Source organism: Phyllobates terribilis, unplaced genomic scaffold, assembly GCF_046119375.1.
Source record: "Phyllobates terribilis strain yellow unplaced genomic scaffold, ASM4611937v1 Scaffold_1__5_contigs__length_1240528914, whole genome shotgun sequence".
In the NCBI taxonomy this organism is placed as follows: Eukaryota; Metazoa; Chordata; class Amphibia; order Anura; family Dendrobatidae; genus Phyllobates; species Phyllobates terribilis.
Genome location: NW_027362761.1, coordinates 1,240,437,166 through 1,240,461,230, shown reverse-complemented (window position 1 = coordinate 1,240,461,230; position 24,065 = coordinate 1,240,437,166). Strand labels below are relative to the sequence as shown.

At 50.5% G+C, this 24,065-nt stretch overlaps 1 protein-coding gene across 1 annotated transcript in view; it reads left to right on the top strand.

Moving 5' to 3' along the window:
* LOC141245028 (uncharacterized) overlaps positions 1-24,065 on the top strand; it is a gene marked incomplete at its 5' end in the record, with an annotated part of 309,664 nt that overhangs the window by 10,553 nt on the left and 275,046 nt on the right. The window contains one exon of the mRNA XM_073669044.1: positions 6,048-6,164. Coding sequence (XP_073525145.1) covers positions 6,048-6,164 — 117 coding nt within the window. The remainder of the gene's footprint in view (positions 1-6,047; positions 6,165-24,065) is intronic.

Genomic DNA, 24,065 nt, shown 5'->3' with positions numbered 1-24,065 from the left:
GGATCTAGACTGAGGTCCTGGAGCCATGGAAGGATGGCATATGGAGTTTTGGAGATCAGTTGCCGGCTGGACTGGTTTCCCCCTGCTACGGTTGAGGAATCTGTCGTCTGGATTTTAGAAACTTTCTTAAGGACTGTTGCTGCTGGATACATGGGCTTCGGTTGTGTTATCTGTCGTCTGTAGGAGCGTGGACTGTGACTACAGACTATACTGGCGGGAGGTATTAAATCTGTGGGCCAACCAAAAGTTGGGAAACAGTGAGTATCGCCCAGTATAGTGACAGCGGAACTATCTGCCCTGGGGAGGGGATCTTGTGGGCTGGGGGCAATGTATTTTGGCCATCTACCCGGAGTTGTTGTAAAACCATGGACGTAAGAAATAAAAAATTATTATTACAACCCACAACTTCAGATCTTCACAGGGAGACTGATCAGTAGATAGTTGCAGTAGAATGAATCAGAGCAACATTAGGAGATTTTGAAGTTTAGAAGGTTAGAAATGGTCGGATTCTGGAGATCTTTTTGAGGTGCAGGTCACATAAGCGTGTGATCACCAGATGTAGGGGGTGAAGGAAAGTTCTAAGTCAATTATAAAGCCAAGACAGTGAGTGTGCTGCATGGGAGTTATGATAGAACAATCCACAGAAAAGGCTATTACGGGTATAGGTAGGTTACTAGAGGGGGGAACACAAGGAGTTTGGTTTTGGAGAGATCCAGTTTTAGATATAAAGAAGGAGGACATAATGTTAGAGACAGCGGACAGACAATCCCTGTTTATTGTAGCAATTAATGCGTGATGTCAGGATAAGATGTGTATAATTGGTGTCATCAGAATAGAGATGATTATACGGAAAACTGAATCTGTGCCTGTTTTGTCCAATAGGAGCAGTACATAAGAAGAAGATGAGGGGGCCTATGACTGAGCCCTGAGGAACCCCTGACAGTAGGAGGAGGGGACCTAGGACTGAGCCCTGAGGAGCCTCAACAGTAAGAGGAGGGGACCTAGGACTGAGCCCTGAGGAACCCCTGACAGGAGGAGGAGGGGGCCTAGGACTGAGCCCTGAGGAACCTCAACAGTAAGAGGAGGGGACCTAGGACTGAGCCCTGAGGAACCCCTGACAGTAAGAGGAGGGGGCCTAGGACTGAGCCCTGAGGAACCCCTGACAGTAAGAGGAGGGGGCCTAGGACTGAGCCCTGAGGAACCCCTGACAGTAGGAGGAGGGGGCCTAGGACTGAGCCCTGAGGAACCTCAACAGTAAGAGGAGGGGACCTAGGACTGAGCCCTGAGGAACCCCTGACAGTAAGAGAAGGGGGCCTAGGACTGAGCCCTGAGGAACCCCTGACAGTAAGAGGAGGGGGCCTAGGACTGAGCCCTGAGGAACCTCAAAAGTAAGAGGAGGGGGCCTAGGACTGAGCCCTGAGGAACCTCAAAAGTAAGAGGAGGGGGCCTAGGACTGAGCCCTGAGAAACCTCAACAGTAAGAGGAGGGGACCTAGGACTGAGCCCTGAGGAACCCCTGACAGTAGGAGGTGGGGACCTAGGACTGAGCCCTGAGGAACCCCTGACAGTAGGAGGAGGGGACCTAGGACTGAGCCCTGAGAAACTCCTGACAGTAGGAGGAGGGGACCTAGGACTGAGTCCTGAGGAACCCCAACAGTAAGAGGAGGGGACCTAGGACTGAGCCCTGAGGAACCACAACAGTAAGAGGAGGGGCCTAGAACTGAGCCCTGAGAAACCACAACAGTAAGAGGAGGGGACCTAGGACTGAGCCCTGAGGAACCCCCGACAGTAGGAGGAGGGGGCCTAGGACTGAGCCCTGAGGAACCTCAACACTAAGAGGAGGGGGCCTAGGACTGAGCCCTGAGGAACCCCCGACAGTAGGAGGAGGGGGCCTAGGACTGAGCCCTGAGAAACCCCCGACAGTAGGAGGAGGGGGCCTAGGACTGAGCCCTGAGAAACCTCAACACTAAGAGGAGGGGGCCTAGGACTGAGCCCTGAGAAACCTCAACACTAAGAGGAGGGGGCCTAGGCCTGAGCCCTGAGAAACCTCAACAGTAAGAGGAGGGGGCCTAGGACTGAGCCCTGAGGAACCTCAACAGTAAGAGGAGGGGGCCTAGGACTGAGCCCTGAGGAACCCCTGACAGTAGGAAGAGGGGACCTAGGACTGAGTCCTGAGGAACCTCAACAGTAAGAGGAGGGGCCCTAGGACTGAGTCCTGAGGAATCACTGACAGTAGGAGGAGGGGGCCTAGGACTGAGTCCTGAGGAACCTTGACTGTAAAAGGAGGGGACCCAGGACTAAGCCCTGAGGAACCTTGACAGTAAGAACCTTGAAGAACCCTGACAGTAAGAGGAGGGGATTTAGGACTGAACCCTGAGGAACCTCAACAGTAGAGGAGGGGGCCTAGGACTGAGCCCTGAGAAACCTCAACAGTAGAGGAGGGGGCCTAGGACTGAGTCCTGAGAAACCTCAACAGTAGAGAAGGGGGCCTAGGACTGAGTCCTGAGGAACCCCTGACCGTAGGAGGAGGGGGCCTAGGACTGAGCCCTGAGGAACCTCAACAGTAAGAGGAGGGGGCCTAGGACTGAGCCCTGAGGAACCCCTGACAGTAGGAGGAAGGGGCCTAGGACTGAGTCCTGAGGAGTCTCAACAGTAAGAGGAGGGGGCCTAGGACTGAGCCCTGAGAAACCTCAACAGTAAGAGAAGGGGGCCTAGGACTGAGCCCTGAGGAACCCCTTGATAGTAGGAGGAGGGGGCCTAGGACTGAGCCCTGAGGAACCTCAACAGTAAGAGGAGGGGGCCTAGGACTGAGTCCTGAGGAACCCCTGACAGTAGGAGGAGGGGACCTAGGACTGAGTCCTGAGGAACCTCAACAGTAAGAGGAGGGGCCCTAGGACTGAGCCCTGAGAAACCTTGACTGTAAAAGGAGGGGACCCACGACTAAGCCCTGAGGAACCTTGACAGTAAGAACCTTGAAGAACCCTGACAGTAAGAGGAGGGGATTTAGGACTGAACCCTGAGGAACCTCAACAGTAGAGGAGGGGGCCTAGGATTGAGCCCTGAGAAACCTCAACTGTAGAGGAGGGGGCCTAGGACTGAGTCCTGAGGAACCTCAACAGTAGAGAAGGGGGCCTAGGACTGAGTCCTGAGGAACCCCTGCCAGTAGGAGGAGGGGGCCTAGCACTGAGCCCTGAGGAACCTCAACAGTAAGAGGAGGGGGCCTAGGACTGAGCCCTGAGGAACCCCTGACAGTAGGAGGAGGGGGCCTAGGACTGAGCCCTGAGGAACCTCAACAGTAAGAGGAGGGGGCATAGGACTGAGCCCTGAGAAACCTCAACAGTAAGAGAAGGGGGCCTAGGACTGAGCCCTGAGGAACCCCTGACAGTAGGAGGAGGGGGCCTAGGACTGAGCCCTGAGGAACCTCAACAGTAAGAGGAGGGGGCCTAGGACTGAGTCCTGAGGAACCCCTGACAGTAGGAGGAGGGGACCTAGGACTGAGTCGAGAGGAACCTCAACAGTAAGAGGAGGGGCCCTAGGACTGAGCCCTGAGAAACCTTGACTGTAAAATGAGGGGACCCAGGACTAAGCCCTGAGGAACCTTGACAGTAAGAACCTTGAAGAACCCTGACAGTAAGAGGAGGGGATTTAGGACTGAACCCTGAGGAACCTCAACAGTAGAGGAGGGGGCCTAGGACTGAGCCCTGAGAAACCTCAACAGTAGAGGAGGGGGCCTAGGACTTAGTCCTGAGGAACCTCAACAGTAGAGGAGGGGGCCTAGGACTGAGTCCTGAGGAACCTCAACAGTAGAGGAGGGGGCCTAGGACTGAGCCCAGAGAAAACTCAACAGTAGAGGAGGGGACCTAAGACTGAGTCCTGAGGAACCTCAACAGTAGAGGAGGGGGCCTAGGACTGAGCCCTGAGAAAACTCAACAGTAGAGGAGGGGACCTAAGACTGAGTCCTGAGGAACCTCAACAGTAGAGGAGGGGGCCTAGGACTGAGCCCTGAGAAACCTTGACTGTAAAAGGAGGGGACCCAGGACTAAGCCCTGAGGAACCCTGACAGTAAGAACCTTGAAGAACCCTGACAGTAAGAGGAGGGGATTTAGGACTAAACCTTGAGGAACCCCAACGGTAACAGGAGGGGACATAGAACTAAACCTTGAGGAACCCTGATAGTAAGGGAAAAAGGAGAAGAGCCGGCAAATGATACAGTGAAGGAGCAGTCAGAGAGATAGGAGGAGAACCAGTAGAGAACGCTGTCCTTGAGGAGGACAGAGCAGAGCATAGTGAGGAGGAGCTGGTGATGCATGGTGTCAGATGCAGCAGACAGATCCAGGAGAATCAGTAGGGAGTAGTGACCATTATATTTAACTGTTAGTAGATCGTAAGAGACTTTAGTGAGAGCAGATTCTGTACCAGATTGTAAAGGGTCAAGAAGTTATGTGAGAGATGGCTGAACAGACGAGAGTGGACCAAGTGTTCCAGGAGTTTAGAGATGAAGGGCAGATTAGAGACTGGTCTGTAATTAGCACATTTTGTTGAAAGGAGCAGACCAACACCTCCACCTTGTCTGTTCTCGGGTCTTGAGGTATACAAAAAATGTGGTCTCTATACAAGAGAGCAGCATCAGAGGTTGTGTCCAAGTGGTAGATCCAGATTTCAGTAATTCCAGTACACACTGATCAGGGATTCCAGAGGGCCCAGTTAAAAGAAACAGGAGAAGAAATGCTATAAATGTTAATGAGATTAGCAGGGTCTCTGCAACAGAAAAGGATGTACATTTATTAGTACATGGGGGTCAAAGAGAAGAAGAATAGAGTGAGTGAACAGATGATTCAGTGATTTGAGCGGGTCTCTTGTGTTATGCGGTGGGAGTGGATGGATTTGTGTGTTGTAAGAATGTGAGAAGAACATGAGAGCTGTATGTGAAGACCTGGGGTCTTCTGTTGGCAAAACACTACTCAGACAACACAGGGTGATGGTAAAACAGTGTGGCAATATTTTATTGAACCACCAAACGAACAATAAACACATAGAACAGTTCCAGCAAACGCCCAAGATTGTGCAAAATTACACATTTTCACCCTTCTGTTGACCCATTGGGAATACAGCAACTGCGGCTCTGGAATTTCCAGGGACAACTACCTCAACCAGCGGCCCCCTGCTTTTGGGGGGCCCCCACCAAGAGGAGGTAGCGTCAAGCTTAGCAAGCTGACAGTCCATCGTGGTACAAGGCCAGGAGACCCAAGGGGTCCCACCCTGGCCTCTCTGAGAGTTTCCATGGGGCCAGATGACTGGTGGGTCCCAATCTGGCTTCTACAAATGTCTCCATGGGTTCCAGGCGACCGGAGGGTCCCACCCAAACAATATATCCATGGGCCAGGTGACTTCATTTTCCCAACCTGGTCTCCCCAAATGTATCCATGAGTTCGCTGATGGTCAATGGAGCAGATTCGTATCCTTCCAGTCCAGGCCGGGATCATGTAGAATCCAAATCTGTGTCTCTCTGGATCGAGCCATGCTACCAAGCTATTCTCCTTAAGAGTGTGTCTGATCTTTGATTCTCCTTGTAAAGTCTGCCTGCCACAGACGCCTTGTTCCTTAAATAGTTCACATTTGTTCTTTCAAGTACACATCCACTGGGTAAGGATTAGGGAAGGTATTATTCCACAGGGCTCATGTCTCATTGTTTGTGCATTTAATCAATTTACATAGTTGGTATAGCAGGGGGCTCTTGTAAATCAACATCTAGCTGGCTTTAGTACAATATGCAATTGGCATAGTAACAAAAATCATTGTTTCAGCCGGAGTCACTGTCCTTCTTGACCAGCCAAAGAAAAACACAAACATTCACAAGTCAACTCAAACACAATAGTGTATTTCTCTTGGCTTAACAAATCTAGACGTCTGGCTGATTAAGATAAGAAGCTGTTTCATCACACTTTACATGGTTGGAGAACCACAACAATGTATACTAAAATCTACCTTGCCACATAATGCCATCCATCAAGATATATACTGCCATTGTGTATGTTTTCTGTATTTCAGACCCTCTGCTCTTTGGGAATGACAGCTCGCTACTGTGCGCCAACATGACCCACAACTTCTTCACCCGTCGTTCATGTAAAGACCTCGCAGTCAGGGACCATGGTGGGATTTATAGAGGTGAGATCAAAGCCATAACCACGCTCAGCACTACTCCCACCCCTACTAAACCACAAAGGCCTCAGACCTCTCCTGACCGCACACAGCTGAGGGGTCGTTACAGTCAGAGCATTAGAGGATGTCAGACTGAGCAATTCTCCATGGTACCCATCCCCGAAAGAGCCCCCAGATTTTACCAGAAACTGCACAAATAGCGACAGTCTTTCATCATCAGTGTAATTTCTGAAGTTAATAGTGTAGAAGGACTCTTGGTGATATCATGACCAAAGGACCTTCACTCTGCGGGAGCCCCCCCGAACTAAAGGATGCCTCAGCCCCCCTCATACTAAAGAATGCAACAGCCCCGCCGAACTACAGGATGCAGCAGCCCCGCTGAACAAAAGGATGCAGCAGCCCCCCGAACTAAAGAATGCAGAAGCCCCCCTGACTAAAGGATGCAGCAGCCCCCCGACTAAAGGATGCCTCAGCCCCGCTGAACTAAAGGATGCAGCAGCCCCGCCAAACTACAGGATGCAGCAACCCCGCTGAACTAAAGGATGCAGCAGCCTCCCGAACTAAAGAATGCAGAAGCCCCCCGACTAAAGGAAGCAGCAGCCCCCATTACTAAAGGATGCAACAGCCCCGCCGAGCTAAAGAATGCAGTAGCCCCCCGAATAAAAGAATGCAGAAGCCCCCCTGACTAAAGGATGCAGCAGCCCCCCGATTAAAGGATGCAGCAGCCCCCCGACTAAAGGATGCAGCAGCCCCCTTTACTAAAGGATGCAACAGCCCCGCCGAACTAAAGAATGCAGAAGCCCCCCGAACTAAAGAATGCAGAAGCCCCCCTGACTAAAGGATGCAGCTGCCCCCCGACTAAAGGATGCAGTAGCCCCCCCCCAACTAAAGGATGCAGTAGCCCCCCCGACTAAATGATGCAGCAGCCCCCCCGACTAAAGGATGCAGTAGCACCCCCGACTAAAGGATGCAGAAGCCCCCCTGACTAAAGGATGCAGAAGCCCCCCTGACTAAAGGATGCAGCAGCCCCCCGACTAAAGGATGCAGCAGCTCCCCGAACTAAAGAATGCAGAAGCCCCCCTGACTAAAGGATGCAGCAGCCCCCCGAACTAAAGAATGCTGAAGCCCCCCCGACTAAAGGATGCAGTAGCCTCCCCCAACTAAAGGATGCAGCAGCCCCCCAACTAAAGGATGCAGTAGACCCCCCAACTAAAGGATGCAGCCACCCCCCCGACTAATGGATGCAGCAGTCCCCCCAACTAAAGGATGCAGCAGCCCCCCGAACTAAAGGATGCAGTAGCCCCCCCGATTAATGGATGCAGCAGTCCCCCCAACTAAAGGATGCAGCAGCCCCCCGAACTAAAGAATGCAGAAGCCCCCCTGACTAAAGGATGCAGCAGCCCCCCGACTAAAGGATGCTGCAGCCCCGCTGAACTAAAGGATGCAGCAGCCCCCCGACTAAAGGATGCCTCAGCCCCCCTCATACTAAAGGATACAACAGCCCCGCCAAACTACAGGATGCAGCAACCCCGCTGAACTAAAGGATGCAGCAGCCTCCCGAACTAAAGAATGCAGAAGCCCCCCGACTAAAGGAAGCAGCAGCCCCCATTACTAAAGGATGCAACAGCCCCGCCGAGCTAAAGAATGCAGTAGCCCCCCGAATAAAAGAATGCAGAAGCCCCCCTGACTAAAGGATGCAGCAGCCCCCCGATTAAAGGATGCAGCAGCCCCCTGACTAAAGGATGCAGCAGCCCCCTTTACTAAAGGATGCAACAGCCCCGCCGAACTAAAGAATGCAGAAGCCCCCCGAACTAAAGAATGCAGAAGCCCCCCTGACTAAAGGATGCAGCTGCCCCCCGACTAAAGGATGCAGAAGCCCCCCGAACTAAAGAATGCAGAAGCCCCCCTGACTAAAGGATGCAGTAGCCCCCCCCAACTAAAGGATGCAGTAGCCCCCCCCAACTAAAGGATGCAGCAGCCCCCCGACTAAAGGATGCAGCGGCCCCCCGAACTAAAGAATGCAGAAGCCCCCCTGACTAAAGGATGCAGCTGCCCCCCGACTAAAGAATGCAGAAGCCCCCCCTACTAAAGGATGCAGCAGCCCCCCCGACTAAAGGATGCAGTAGCCCCCTCGACTAAAGGATGCAGTAGCCCCCCCCCAACTAAAGGATGCAGTAGCCCCCCCGACTAAATGATGCAGCAGCCCCCCCGACTAAAGGATGCAGTAGCACCCCCGACTAAAGGATGCAGAAGCCCCCCTGACTAAAGGATGCAGAAGCCCCCCTGACTAAAGGATGCAGCAGCCCCCCGACTAAAGGATGCAGCAGCCCCCCGAACTAAAGAATGCAGAAGCCCCCCTGACTAAAGGATGCAGCAGCCCCCCGAACTAAAGAATGCTGAAGCCCCCCTGACTAAAGGATGCAGTAGCCCCCCCGACTAAAGGATGCAGTAGCCCCCCCCAACTAAAGGATGCAGCAGCCCCCCAACTAAAGGATGCAGTAGACCCCCCAACTAAAGGATGCAGCCACCCCCCCGACTAATGGATGCAGCAGTCCCCCCAACTAAAGGATGCAGCAGCCCCCCGAACTAAAGGATGCAGTAGCCCCCCCGATTAATGGATGCAGCAGTCCCCCCAACTAAAGGATGCAGCAGCCTCCCGAACTAAAGAATGCAGAAGCCCCTCGACTAAAGGATGCCACAGCCCCCATTACTAAAGGATGCAACAGCCCCGCCGAACTAAAGAATGCAGAAGCCCCCCGAATAAAAGAATGCAGAAGCCCTCCTGACTAAAGGATGCAGCAGCCCCCGACTAAAGGATGCAGCAGCCCCCCGACTAAAGGATGCAGCAGCCCCCATTACTAAAGGATGCAATAGCCCCGCCGAACTAAAGAATACAGAAGCCCCCCCGACTAAAGGATGCAGCAGCCCCCCCGACTAAAGGATGCAGCAGCCCCCCCGACTAAAGGATGCAGCAGCCCCCCCAACTAAAGGACGCAGTAGCCCCCCCGGCTAAAGGATGCAGATAGCCCCCCCAACTAAAGGATGCAGTAGCCCCCCCGACAATGATGCAGCAGCCCCCCCGACTAAAGGATGCAGTAGCCCCCCCGATTAAAGGATGCAGCAGCTCCCCCGACTAAAGGATGCAGTAGCCCCCCCGACTAAAGGATGCAGTAGCCCCCCCGACTAAAGGATGCAGCAGCCCCCCCGACTAAAGGATGCAGTAGCCCCCCGACTAAAGGATGTAGCAGCCCCCCGGCTAAAGGATGCAGCAGCCCCCCGGCTAAAGGATGCAGCAGCCCCCCCAACTAAAGGATGCAACAGCCCCGCCGAACTAAAGAATGCAGAAGCCCCCCTGACTAAAGGATGCAGCAGCCCCCTGACTAAAAGATGAAGTAGCCCCCCCAACTAAAGGATGCAGCAGCCCCCCAACTAAAAGATGCAGTAGCCCCCCCAACTAAAGGATGCAGCAGCCCCCCCTACTAAAGGATGCAGTAGACCCCCCGAACTAAAGGATGCAGCAGCCCCCCCGACTAATGGATTCAGCAGTCCCCCCAACTAAAGGATGCTGCATCCTTTAGTCGGGGGGCTGCTGTATCCTTTACACGGGGGTTTGTGGATGTGTGTAACATACTCTGTATGTATAGCCTGAAGTGTGTGTGAGTGAAGCATGAAATGTTTTTATAGAACATAGAGTGCGTGTGTGTGTACCATGCAGTGTGTGTGTACCATGCAGTGTGTGTGTGTACCATGCAGTGTGTGTGTACCATGCAGTGTGTGTGTGTACCATGCAGTGTGTGTGTGTACCATGCAGTGTGTGTGTACCATGCAGTGTGTGTGTGTGTGTACCATGCAGTGTGTGTGTGTGTGTACCATGCAGTGTTTGTGTGTACCATGCAGTGTGTGTGTGTGTACCATGCAGTGTGTGTGTGTACCATGCAGTGTTTGTGTGTACCATGCAGTGTGTGTGTGTACCATGCAGTGTTTGTATGTACCATGCAGTGTGTGTGTGTGTACCATGCAGTGTGTGTGTGTGCCATGCAGTGTGTGTGTGTGCCATGCAGTGTTTGTGTGTACCATGCAGTGTGTGTGTGTACCATGCAGTGTGTGTGTAACATACAGTGTGTGTGTACCATGCAGTGTGTGTGTGTGTGTGTGCCACGCAGTGTGTGTGTGTACCATGCAGTGTGTGTGTACCATGCAGTGTGTGTGTGTACCATGCAGTGTGTGTGTGTGTACCATGCAGTGTGTGTACCATGCAGTGTGTGTGTGTGTGTACCATGCTGTGTGTGTGTGTACCATGCAGTGTGTGTACCATGCAGTGTGTGTGTGTGTACCATGCAGTGTGTGTGTGTGTGTACCATGCAGTGTTTGTGTGTACCATGCAGTGTGTGTGTACCATGCAGTGTGTGTGTACCATGCAGTGTGTGTGTGTGTACCATGCAGTGTGTGTGCGCCATGCAGTGTGTGTACCATGCAGTGTGTGTGTGTGTGTGTACCATGCAGTGTGTGTGCCATGCAGTGTGTGTGTGTGTACCATGCAGTGTGTGTGTGTAACATACAGTGTGTGTGTACCATACAGTGTGTGTGTACCATGCAGTGAGTGTGTGTACCATGCAGTGTGTGTGTACCATGCAGTGTGTGTGTGTGTGTGTACCATGCAGTGTGTGTATAACATGCAGTGTGTGTGTGTGTACCATGCAGTGTGTGTGTACCATGCAGTGTGTGTACCATGCAGTGTTTGTGTGTACCATGCAGTGTGTGTGTACCATGCAGTGTGTGTGTGTACCATGCAGTGTGTGTGTGTGTACCATGCAGTGTGTGTGTACCATGCAGTGTGTGTGTAACATGCAGTGTGTGTGTGTGTACCTTGCAGTGTGTGTGTGTGTGTACCATGCAGTGTTTGTGTGTACCATGCAGTGTGTGTGTACCATGCAGTGTGTGTGTGTACCATGCAGTGTGTGTGTGTGTGTACCATGCAGTGTTTGTGTGTACCATGCAGTGTGTGTGTGTGTACCATGCAGTGTGTGTGTGTGTACCATGCAGTGTTTGTGTGTACCATGCAGTGTGTGTGTGTGTGTACCATGCAGTGTTTGTGTGTACCATGCAGTGTGTGTGTACCATGCAGTGTGTGTGTGTGTGTACCATGCAGTGTGTGTGTGTGTACCATGCAGTGTGTGTGTGTGTACCATGCAGTGTTTGTTTGTACCATGCAGTGTGTGTGTGTGCCATGCAGTGTGTGTACCATGCAGTGTGTGTGTGTGCCATGCAGTGTTTGTGTGTACCATGCAGTGTGTGTGTGTGTACCATGCAGTGTGTGTGTGTAACATACAGTGTGTGTGTACCATACAGTGTGTGTGTACCATGCAGTGAGTGTGTGTACCATGCAGTGTGTGTGTAACATGCAGTGTGTGTGTGTGTGTGTGTACCATGCAGTGTGTGTGTACCATGCAGTGTGTGTGTGTGTGTGTGTACCATGCAGTGTGTGTATAACATGCAGTGTGTGTGTGTGTACCATGCAGTGTGTGTGTACCATGCAGTGTGTGTACCATGCAGTGTTTGTGTGTACCATGCAGTGTGTGTGTGTACCATGCAGTGTGTGTGTGTGTGTACCATGCAGTGTGTGTGTGTGTACCATGCAGTGTGTGTGTACCATGCAGTGTGTGTGTAATATGCAGTGTGTGTGTGTACCATGCAGTGTGTGTGTGTGTACCATGCAGTGTTTGTGTGTACCATGCAGTGTGTGTGTACCATGCAGTGTGTGTGTGTGTACCATGCAGTGTGTGTACCATGCAGTGTTTGTGTGTACCATGCAGTGTGTGTGTGTGTACCATGCAGTGTGTGTGTGTACCATGCAGTGTTTGTGTGTACCATGCAGTGTGTGTGTACCATGCAGTGTTTGTGTGTACCATGCAGTGTGTGTGTACCATGCAGTGTGTGTGTGTGTGTGTGTGTACCATGCAGTGTGTGTGTGTACCATGCAGTGTTTGTTTGTACCATGCAGTGTGTGTGTGTACCATGCAGTGTGTGTACCATGCAGTGTGTGTGTGTGCCATGCAGTGTTTGTGTGTACCATGCAGTGTGTGTGTGTGTACCATGCAGTGTGTGTGTGTAACATACAGTGTGTTTGTGCACCATGCAGTGTGTGTGTGTGTTTGTGTAACATACAGTGTGTTTGTGTACCATGCAGTGTGTGTGTGTGTACCATGCAGTGTGTGTGTACCATGCCGTGTGTGTGTGTGTACCATGCAGTGTGTGTACCATGCAGTGTGTGTGTACCATGCAGTGTGTGTGTGTACCATGCAGTGTGTGTGTGTACCATGCAGTGTGTGTGTACCATGCAGTGTGTGTGTGTACCATGCAGTGTGTGTGTACCATGCAGTGTGTGTGTAACATGCAGTGTGTGTGTGTGTACCATGCAGTGTGTGTGTGTGTACCATGCAGTGTTTGTGTGTACCATGCAGTGTGTGTGTGTGTGTACCATGCAGTGTGTGTGTGTGTACCATGCAGTGTTTGTGTGTACCATGCAGTGTGTGTGTGTGTACCATGCAGTGTTTGTGTGTACCATGCAGTGTGTGTGTGTGTGTACCATGCAGTGTTTGTGTGTACCATGCAGTGTGTGTGTACCATGCAGTGTGTGTGTGTGTGTGTACCATGCAGTGTTTGTGTGTACCATGCAGTGTGTGTGTACCATGCAGTGTGTGTGTGCCATGCAGTGTTTGTTTGTACCATGCAGTGTGTGTGTGTACCATGCAGTGTGTGTACCATGCAGTGTGTGTGTGTGTGCCATGCAGTGATTGTGTGTACCATGCAGTGTGTGTGTGTGTACCATGCAGTGTGTGTGTGTAACATACAGTGTGTTTGTGTACCATGCAGTGTGTGTGTGTGTACCATGCAGTGTGTGTGTACCATGCAGTGTGTGTGTACCATGCCGTGTGTGTGTGTGTACCATGCAGTGTGTGTACCATGCAGTGTGTGTGTACCATGCAGTGTGTGTACCATGCAGTGTGTGTGTACCATGCAGTGTGTGTGTGTACCATGCAGTGTGTGTGTGTACCATGCAGTGTGTGTGTACCATGCAGTGTGTGTGTGTGTACCATGCAGTGTGTGTGCCATGCAGTGTGTGTGTGTAACATACAGTGTGTGTGTACCATACAGTGTGTGTGTGTACCATGAAGTGTGTGTGTACCATGCAGTGTGTGTGTGTAACATACAGTGTGTGTGTGTAACATACAGTGTGTGTGTACCATGCAGTGTGTGTGTACCATGCAGTGTGTGTGTGTACCATGCAGTGTGTGTGTACCATGCAGTGTGTGTGTACCATGCAGTGTGTGTGTGTGTACCATGCAGTGTGTGTGTGTGTGTACCATGCAGTGTGTGTGTGTACCATGCAGTGTGTGTGTACCATGCAGTGTGTGTGTACCATGCAGTGTGTGTGTGTGTACCATGCAGTGTGTGTGTAACATGCAGTGTGTGTGTGTGTACCATGCAGTGTGTGTGTGTACCATGCAGTGTGTGTGTGTGTGTACCATGCAGTGTGTGTGTGTGTACCATGCAGTGTGTGTGCCATACAGTTTGTGTGTGTAACATGCAGTGTGTGTGTGTGTGTACCATGCAGTGTGTGTGTGTGTACCATGCAGTGTTTGTGTGTACCATGCAGTGTGTGTGTACCATGCAGTGTGTGTGTGTGTGTGTGTGTGTGTACCATGCAGTGTGTGTGTGTGTGTACCATGCAGTGTTTGTGTGTACCATGCAGTGTGTGTGTGTGTACCATGCAGTGTGTGTGTGTGTACCATGCAGTGTTTGTGTGTACCATGCAGTGTGTGTGTGTGTACCATGCAGTGTTTGTGTGTACCATGCAGTGTGTGTGTACCATGCAGTGTGTGTGTGTGTGTGTGTGTACCATGCAGTGTGTGTGTGTACCATGCAGTGTTTGTTTGTACCATGCAGTGTGTGTGTGTACCATGCAGTGTGTGTACCATGCAGTGTGTGTGTGTGTGCCATGCAGTGTTTGTGTGTACCATGCAGTGTGTGTGTGTGTACCATGCAGTGTGTGTGTGTAACATACAGTGTGTTTGTGCACCATGCAGTGTGTTTGTGTGTTTGTGTAACATACAGTGTGTTTGTGTACCATGCAGTGTGTGTGTGTACCATGCAGTGTGTGTGTACCATGCAGTGTGTGTACCATGCAGTGTGTGTGTGTGCCATGCAGTGTTTGTGTGTACCATGCAGTGTGTGTGTGTGTACCATGCAGTGTGTGTGTGTAACATACAGTGTGTTTGTGCACCATGCAGTGTGTGTGTGTGTTTGTGTAACATACAGTGTGTTTGTGTACCATGCAGTGTGTGTGTGTACCATGCAGTGTGTGTGTACCATGCCGTGTGTGTGTGTACCATGCAGTGTGTGTACCATGCAGTGTGTGTGTACCATGCAGTGTGTGTGTGTACCATGCAGTGTGTGTGTGTACCATGCAGTGTGTGTGTACCATGCAGTGTGTGTGTGTGTACCATGCAGTGTGTGTGTGTGTGTACCATGCAGTGTGTGTGTAACATGCAGTGTGTGTGTGTGTGTACCATGCAGTGTGTGTGTGTGTACCATGCAGTGTTTGTGTGTACCATGCAGTGTGTGTGTACCATGCAGTGTGTGTGTGTGTACCATGCAGTGTGTGTGTACCATGCAGTGTTTGTGTGTACCATGCAGTGTGTGTGTGTGTACCATGCAGTGTGTGTGTGTGTGTACCATGCAGTGTTTGTGTGTACCATGCAGTGTGTGTGTGTGTGTACCATGCAGTGTTTGTGTGTACCATGCAGTGTGTGTGTACCATGCAGTGTGTGTGTATGTGTGTGTACCATGCAGTGTGTGTGTGTACCATGCAGTGTTTGTTTGTACCATGCAGTGTGTGTGTGTACCATGCAGTGTGTGTACCATGCAGTGTGTGTGTGTGCCATGCAGTGTTTGTGTGTACCATGCAGTGTGTGTGTGTGTACCATGCAGTGTGTGTGTGTAACATACAGTGTGTTTGTGCACCATGCAGTGTGTGTGTGTGTTTGTGTAACATACAGTGTGTTTGTGTACCATGCAGTGTGCGTGTGTACCATGCAGTGTGTGTGTACCATGCCGTGTGTGTGTGTACCATGCAGTGTGTGTACCATGCAGTGTGTGTGTGTACCATGCAGTGTGTGTGTACCATGCAGTGTGTGTGTGTGTGTACCATGCAGTGTGTGTGTGTGTACCATGCAGTGTGTGTGTAACATGCAGTGTGTGTGTGTGTACCATGCAGTGTGTGTGTGTGTGTACCATGCAGTGTTTGTGTGTACCATGCAGTGTGTGTGTGTGTACCATGCAGTGTGTGTGTGTGTGTACCATGCAGTGTTTGTGTGTACCATGCAGTGTGTGTGTGTACCATGCAGTGTTTGTGTGTACCATGCAGTGTGTGTGTACCATGCAGTGTGTGTACCATGCAGTGTGTGTGTGTGCCATGCAGTGTTTGTGTGTACCATGCAGTGTGTGTGTGTGTACCATGCAGTGTGTGTGTGTAACATACAGTGTGTTTGTGCACCATGCAGTGTGTGTGTGTGTTTGTGTAACATACAGTGTGTTTGTGTACCATGCAGTGTGTGTGTGTACCATGCAGTGTGTGTGTACCATGCCGTGTGTGTGTGTACCATGCAGTGTGTGTGTACCATGCAGTGTGTGTGTGTACCATGCAGTGTGTGTGTACCATGCAGTGTGTGTGTGTACCATGCAGTGTGTGTGTGTGTGTACCATGCAGTGTGTGTGTAACATGCAGTGTGTGTGTGTGTGTACCATGCAGTGTGTGTGTGTGTGTACCATGCAGTGTTTGTGTGTACCATGCAGTGTGTGTGTACCATGCAGTGTGTGTGTGTGTACCATGCAGTGTGTGTGTGTGTGTACCATGCAGTGTTTGTGTGTACCATGCAGTGTGTGTGTGTACCATGCAGTGTGTGTGTGTACCATGCAGTGTTTGTGTGTACCATGCAGTGTGTGTGTGTGTGTGTACCATGCAGTGTTTGTGTGTACCATGCAGTGTGTGTGTACCATGCAGTGTGTGTGTGTGTGTGTGTACCATGCAGTGTGTGTGTGTACCATGCAGTGTTTGTTTGTACCATGCAGTGTGTGTGTGTACCATGCAGTGTGTGTACCATGCAGTGTGTGTGTGTGCCATGCAGTGTTTGTGTGTACCATGCAGTGTGTGTGTGTGTACCATGCAGTGTGTGTGTGTGTAACATACAGTGTGTTTGTGCACCATGCAGTGTGTGTGTGTGTTTGTGTAACATACAGTGTGTTTGTGTACCATGCAGTGTGTGTGTGTACCATGCAGTGTGTGTGTACCATGCCGTGTGTGTGTACCATGCAGTGTGTGCACCATGCAGTGTGTGTGTACCATGCAGTGTGTGTGTGTACCATGCAGTGTGTGTGTGTACCATGCAGTGTGTGTGTACCATGCAGTGTGTGTGTGTACCATGCAGTGTGTGTGCCATGCAGTGTGTGTGTGTAACATACAGTGTGTGTGTACCATACAGTGTGTGTGTGTACCATGCAGTGTGTGTGTACCATGCAGTGTGTGTAACATACAGTGTGTGTGTGTAACATACAGTGTGTGTGTACCATGCAGTGTGTGTGTACCATGCAGTGTGTGTGTACCATGCAGTGTGTGTGTGTACCATGCAGTGTGTGTGTGTGTACCATGCAGTGTGTGTGTACCATGCAGTGTGTGTGTGTGTACCATGCAGTGTGTGTACCATGCAGTGTTTGTGTGTACCATGCAGTGTGTGTGTGTGTGTACCATGCAGTGTGTGTGCCATGCAGTGTGTGTGTGTACCATGCAGTGTGTGTGTGTGCCATGCAGTGTGTGTGTGTGTGTACCATGCAGTGTGTGTGTGTAACATACAGTGTGTGTGTACCATGCAGTGTGTGTACCATGCAGTGTGTGTGTGTACCATGCAGTGTGTGTGTGCCATGCAGTGTGTGTGTGTGTGTACCATGCAGTGTGTGTGTGTACCATGCAGTGTGTGTGTGTACCATGCAGTGTGTGTGTACCATGCAGTGTGTGTGTGTACCATGCAGTGTGTGTGTACCATGCAGTGTGTGTGTGTGTGTGTACCATGCAGTGTGTGTGTGTGTACCATGCAGTGTGTGTGTGTGTGTACCATGCAGTGTGTGTGTGTACCATGCAGTGTGTGTGTACCATGCAGTGTGTGTGTAACATGCAGTGTGTGTGTGTGTACCATGCAGTGTGTGTGTGTACCATGCAGTGTGTGTGTGTACCATGCAGTGTGTGTGTACCATGCAGTGTGTGTGTGTGTACCATGCAGTGTGTGTGCCATGCAGTTTGTGTGTGTGTAACATACAGTGTGTGTGTGTGCACCATGCAGTGTGTGTGTGTACCATGCAGTGTGTGTGTACCATGCAGTGTGTGTGTGTACCATGCAGTGTGTGTGTACCATGCAGTCTGCGTGTGTGTAACATACAGTGTGTGTGTACCATGCAGTGTGTGTGTGTACCATGCAGTGTGTGTGTGTGTACCATGCAGTGTGTGTGTGTACCATGCAGTGTGTCTGTGTGTACCATGCAGTGTGTGTGTACCATGCAGTGTGTGTGTGTACCAATGTGTGTGTGTGTGTGTGTACCATGCAGTGTGTGTGTGTGTACCATGCAGTGTGTGTGTACCATGCAGTGTGTGTGTGTACCAATGTGTGTGTGTGTGTGTGTACCATGCAGTGTGTGTGTGTGTACCATGCAGTGTGTGTGTACCATGCAGTGTGTGTGTGTACCATGCAGTGTGTGTGTGTGTACCATGCAGTGTGCGTGTGTGTGTACCATGCAGTGTGTGTGTGTGTGTACCATGCAGTGTCTGCGTGTACCATGCAGTGTGTGTGTAACATGCAGTGTGTGTGTGTGTACCATGCAGTGTGTGTGTGTACCATGCAGTGTTTGTGTGTACCATGCAGTGTTTGTGTGTACCATGCAGTGTGTGTGTGTACCATGCAGTGTGTGTGTACCATGCAGTGTGTGTGTGTACCATGCAGTGTGTGTGTGTGTACCATGCAGTGTGTGTACCATGCAGTGTGTGTGTACCATGCAGTGTGTGTGTGTACCATGCAGTGTGTGTGTGTACCATGCAGTGTGTGTGTGTGCCATGCAGTGTGTGTGTACCATGCAGTGTGTGTGTGTACCATGCAGTGTGTGTGTGTGTACCATGCAGTGTTTGTGTGTACCATGCAGTGTGTGTACCATGCAGTGTGTGTGTGTGTACCATGCAGTGTGTGTGTACCATGCAGTGTGTGTTTATCATGCAGTGTGTGTGTGTGTACCATGCAGTGTGTGTGTACCATGCAGTGTGTGTGTACCATGCAGTGTGTGTGTGTGTGTACCATGCAGTGTTTGTGTGTACCATTCAGTGTGTGTGTACCATGCAGTGTGTGTGTACCATTCAGTGTGTGTGTACTATGCAGTGTGTATTTATCATGCAGTGTGTGTACCATGCAGTGTGTGTGTGTGTACCATGCAGTGTGTGTTTATCATGCAGTGTGTGTGTACCATGCAGTGTGTGTGTGTACCATGCAGTGTGTGTGTACCATGCAGTGTGTGTGTGTACCATGCAGTGTGTGTGTACCATGCAGTGTGTGTGTGTACCATGCAGTGCGTGTGTGTACCATGCAGTGTGTGTGTGTACCATGCAGTGTGTGTTTATCATGCAGTGTGTGTGTGTGTACCATGCAGTGTGTGTGTGTACCATGCAGTGTGTGTGTGTACCATGCAGTGTGTGTGTACCATGCAGTGTTTGTATGTACCATGCAGTGTTTGTGTGTACCATGCAGTGTGTGTGTGTACCATGCAGTGTGTGTGTGTACCATGCAGTGTGTGTGTACCATGCAGTGTGTGTGTACCATGCAGTGTGTGTGTGTACCATGCAGTGTGTGTGTGTACCATGCAGTGTTTGTGTGTACCATGCAGTGTGTGTACCATGCAGTGTGTGTGTATACCATGCAGTGTTTGGGTGTACCATGCAGTGTGTGTGTGTGTGTATCATACTGTGTGTGTGTACCATGCAGTGTGTGTGTACCATGCAGTGTGTGTGTAACATGCAGTGTGTGTGTGTACCATGCAGTGTGTGTGTGTACCATGCAGTGTGTGTGTACCATGCAGTGTGTGTGTGTGTGTACCATGCAGTGTGTGTGTGTGTACCATGCAGTGTGTATGCCATGCAGTTTGTGTGTGTGTAACATACAGTGTGTGTGTGTGCACCATGCAGTGTGTGTGTGTACCATGCAGTGTGTGTGTACCATGCAGTGTGTGTGTGTGTACCATGCAGTCTGTGTGTACCATGCAGTGTGCGTGTGTGTAACATACAGTGTGTGTGTACCATGCAGTGTGTGTGTGTACCATGCAGTGTGTGTGTGTACCATGCAGTGTGTGTGTGTGTGTGTGTGTACCATGCAGTGTGTGTGTGTGTACCATGCAGTGTGTGTGTACCATGCAGTGTGTGTGTGTACCAATGTGTGTGTGTGTGTACCATGCAGTGTGTGTGTGTGTACCATGCAGTGTGTGTGTACCGTGCAGTGTGTGTGTGTACCATGCAGTGTGTGTGTGTGTGTACCATGCAGTGTGTGTGTGTGTGTGTAACATACAGTGTGTGTGTACCATGCAGTGTGTGTGTAACATGCAGTGTGTGTGTGTGTACCATGCAGTGTGTGTGTGTGTACCATGCAGTGTGTGTGTGTACCATGCAGTGTGTGTGTGTGTACCATGCAGTGTTTGTGTGTACCATGCAGTGTGTGTGTACCATGCAGTGTGTGTGTGTACCTTGCAGTGTGTGTGTACCATGCAGTGTGTGTGTGTGTACCATGCAGTGAGTGTGTGTACCATGCAGTGTTTGTGTGTACCATACAGTGTGTGTGTACCATGCAGTGTTTGTGTGTACCATGCAGTGTGTGTGTACCATGCAGTGTGTGTGTGTGTAACATACAGTGTGTTTGTGCACCATGCAGTGTGTGTGTGTGTGTGTGTAACATGCAGTGTGTGTACCATGCAGTGTGTGTGTGCGTACCATGCAGTGTTTGTGTGTACCATGCAGTGTGTGTGTGTACCATGCAGTGTGTGTGTGTACCATGCAGTGTGTGTGTACCATGCAGTGTGTGTGTGTACCATGCAGTGTGTGTGTGTATCATGCAGTGTGTGTGTGTACCATGCAGTGTGTGTGTACCATGCAGTGTGTGTGTGTACCATGCAGTGTGTGTGTGTGTACCATGCAGTGTGTGTGTGTACCATGCAGTGTGTGTGTGTACCATGCAGTGTGTGTGTACCATGCAGTGTTTGAGTGTACCATGCAGTGTGTGTGTGTGTACCATGCAGTGTGTGTGTGTACCATGCAGTGTGTGTGTGTACCATGCAGTGTGTGTGTACCATGCAGTGTGTGTGTGTACCATGCAGTGTTTGTGTGTACCATGCAGTGTGTGTGTGTGTACCATGCAGTGTGTGTGTGTACCATGCAGTGTGTGTGTGTACCATGCAGTGTGTGTGTACCATGCAGTGTGTGTGTGTACCATGCAGTGTTTGTGTGTACCATGCAGTGTGTGTGTGTACCATGCAGTGTGTGCATGTACCATGCAGTGTGTGTGTACCATGCAGTGTGTGTGTGTGTACCATGCAGTGTGTGTGTGTGTACCATGCAGTGTGTGTGTGTGTACCATGCAGTGTGTGTGTACCATGCAGTGTGTGTGTGTACCATGCAGTGTGTGTGTGTACCATGCAGTGTTTGTTTGTACCATGCAGTGTGTGTGTGTACCATGCAGTGTGTGTACCATGCAGTGTGTGTGTGTGCCATGCAGTGTTTGTGTGTACCATGCAGTGTGTGTGTGTGTACCATGCAGTGTGTGTGTGTGTAACATACAGTGTGTTTGTGCACCATGCAGTGTGTGTGTGTGTTTGTGTAACATACAGTGTGTTTGTGTACCATGCAGTGTGTGTGTGTACCATGCAGTGTGTGTGTACCATGCCGTGTGTGTGTACCATGCAGTGTGTGTACCATGCAGTGTGTGTGTACCATGCAGTGTGTGTGTGTACCATGCAGTGTGTGTGTGTACCATGCAGTGTGTGTGTACCATGCAGTGTGTGTGTGTACCATGCAGTGTGTGTGCCATGCAGTGTGTGTGTACCATACAGTGTGTGTGTGTACCATGCAGTGTGTGTGTACCATGCAGTGTGTGTGTGTAACATACAGTGTGTGTGTGTAACATACAGTGTGTGTGTACCATGCAGTGTGTGTGTACCATGCAGTGTGTGTGTGTACCATGCAGTGTGTGTGTGTGTACCATGCAGTGTGTGTGTACCATGCAGTGTGTGTGTGTGTACCATGCAGTGTGTGTACCATGCAGTGTTTGTGTGTACCATGCAGTGTGTGTGTGTGTACCATGCAGTGTGTGTGTACCATGCAGTGTGTGTGTGTGTACCATGCAGTGTGTGTGTGTGTACCATGCAGTGTGTGTACCATGCAGTGTTTGTGTGTACCATGCAGTGTGTGTGTGTGTACCATGCAGTGTGTGTGTACCATGCAGTGTGTGTGTGTGTACCATGCAGTGTGTGTGCCATGCAGTGTGTGTGTGTACCATGCAGTGTGTGTGTGTGCCATGCAGTGTGTGTGTGTGTGTACCATGCAGTGTGTGTGTGTAACATACAGTGTGTGTGTACCATGCAGTGTGTGTGTACCATGCAGTGTGTGTGTGTACCATACAGTGTGTGTGTGTGTACCATACAGTGTGTGTGTACCATGCAGTGTGTGTGTGTACCATGCAGTGTGTGTGTACCATGCAGTGTGTGTGTGTACCATGCAGTGTGTGTGTACCATGCAGTGTGTGTGTACCATGCAGTGTGTGTGTGTGTGTACCATGCAGTGTGTGTGTGTGTGTGTGTACCATGCAGTGTGTGTGTGTGTGTACCATGCAGTGTGTGTGTGTACCATGCAGTGTGTGTGTACCATGCAGTGTGTGTGTACCATGCAGTGTGTGTGTGTGTACCATGCAGTGTGTGTGTGTACCATGCAGTGTGTGTGTGTACCATGCAGTGTGTGTGTACCATGCAGTGTGTGTGTGTGTACCATGCAGTGTGTGTGCCATGCAGTTTGTGTGTGTGTAACATACAGTGTGTGTGTGTGCACCATGCAGTGTGTGTGTGTACCATGCAGTGTGTGTGTACCATGCAGTGTGTGTGTGTACCATGCAGTGTGTGTGTACCATGCAGTGTGCGTGTGTGTAACATACAGTGTGTGTGTACCATGCAGTGTGTGTGTGTACCATGCAGTGTGTGTGTGTACCATGCAGTGTGTGTGTGTGTACCATGCAGTGTGTGTGTACCATGCAGTGTGTGTGTGTACCAATGTGTGTGTGTGTGTGTACCATGCAGTGTGTGTGTGTGTACCATGCAGTGTGTGTGTACCATGCAGTGTGTGTGTGTACCATGCAGTGTGTGTGTGTGTACCATGCAGTGTGCGTGTGTGTGTACCATGCAGTGTGTGTGTGTGTGTAACATACAGTGTGTGTGTACCATGCAGTGTGTGTGTAACATGCAGTGTGTGTGTGAGTACCATGCAGTGTGTGTGTGTGTACCATGCAATGTGTGTGTGTACCATGCAGTGTGTGTGTGTGTACCATGCAGTGTTTGTGTGTACCATGCAGTGTGTGTGTACCATGCAGTGTGTGTGTGTGTGTACCTTGCAGTGTGTGTGTACCATGCAGTGTGTGTGTGTACCATACAGTGTGTGTGTGTACCATGCAGTGTTTGTGTGTACCATACAGTGTGTGTGTACCATGCAGTGTTTGTGTGTACCATGCAGTGTGTGTGTACCATGCAGTGTGTGTGTGTGTAACATACAGTGTGTTTGTGCACCATGCAGTGTGTGTGTGTGTGTGTACCATGCAGTGTGTGTGTGTGTACCATGCAGTGTTTGTGTGTACCATGCAGTGTGTGTGTGTGTACCATGCAGTGTGTGTGTACCATGCAGTGTGTGTGTACCATGCAGTGTGTGTGTGTACCATGCAGTGTGTGTGTGTACCATGCAGTGTGTGTGTGTATCATGCAGTGTGTGTGTGTACCATGCAGTGTGTGTGTGCCATGCAGTGTGTGTGTGTACCATGCAGTGTGTGTGTGTGTACCATGCAGTGTTTGTGTGTACCATGCAGTGTGTGTGTGTGTACCATGCAGTGTGTGTGTGTGTACCATGCAGTGTGTGTGTGTACCATGCAGTGTGTGTGTACCATGCAGTGTGTGTTTATCATGCAGTGTGTGTGTGTGTACCATGCAGTGTGTGTGTGTACCATGCAGTGTGTGTGTGTACCATGCAGTGTGTGTGTACCATGCAGTGTGTGTGTGTACCATGCAGTGTTTGTGTGTACCATGCAGTGTGTGTGTGTACCATGCAGTGTCTGCGTGTACCATGCAGTGTGTGTGTAACATGCAGTGTGTGTGTGTACCATGCAGTGTGTGTGTACCATGCAGTGTTTGTGTGTACCATGCAGTGTTTGTGTGTACCATGCAGTGTGTGTGTGTACCATGCAGTGTGTGTGTACCATGCAGTGTGTGTGTGTACCATGCAGTGTGTGTGTGTGTACCATGCAGTGTTTGTGTGTACCATGCAGTGTGTGTACCATGCAGTGTGTGTGTACCATGCAGTGTGTGTGTGTACCATGCAGTGTGTGTGTGTACCATGCAGTGTGTGTGTACCATGCAGTGTGTGTGTGTACCATGCAGTGTGTGTGTGTACCATGCAGTGTTTGTGTGTACCATGCAGTGTGTGTACCATGCAGTGTGTGTGTGTGTACCATGCAGTGTGTGTGTACCATGCAGTGTGTGTTTATCATGCAGTGTGTGTGTGTGTACCATGCAGTGTGTGTG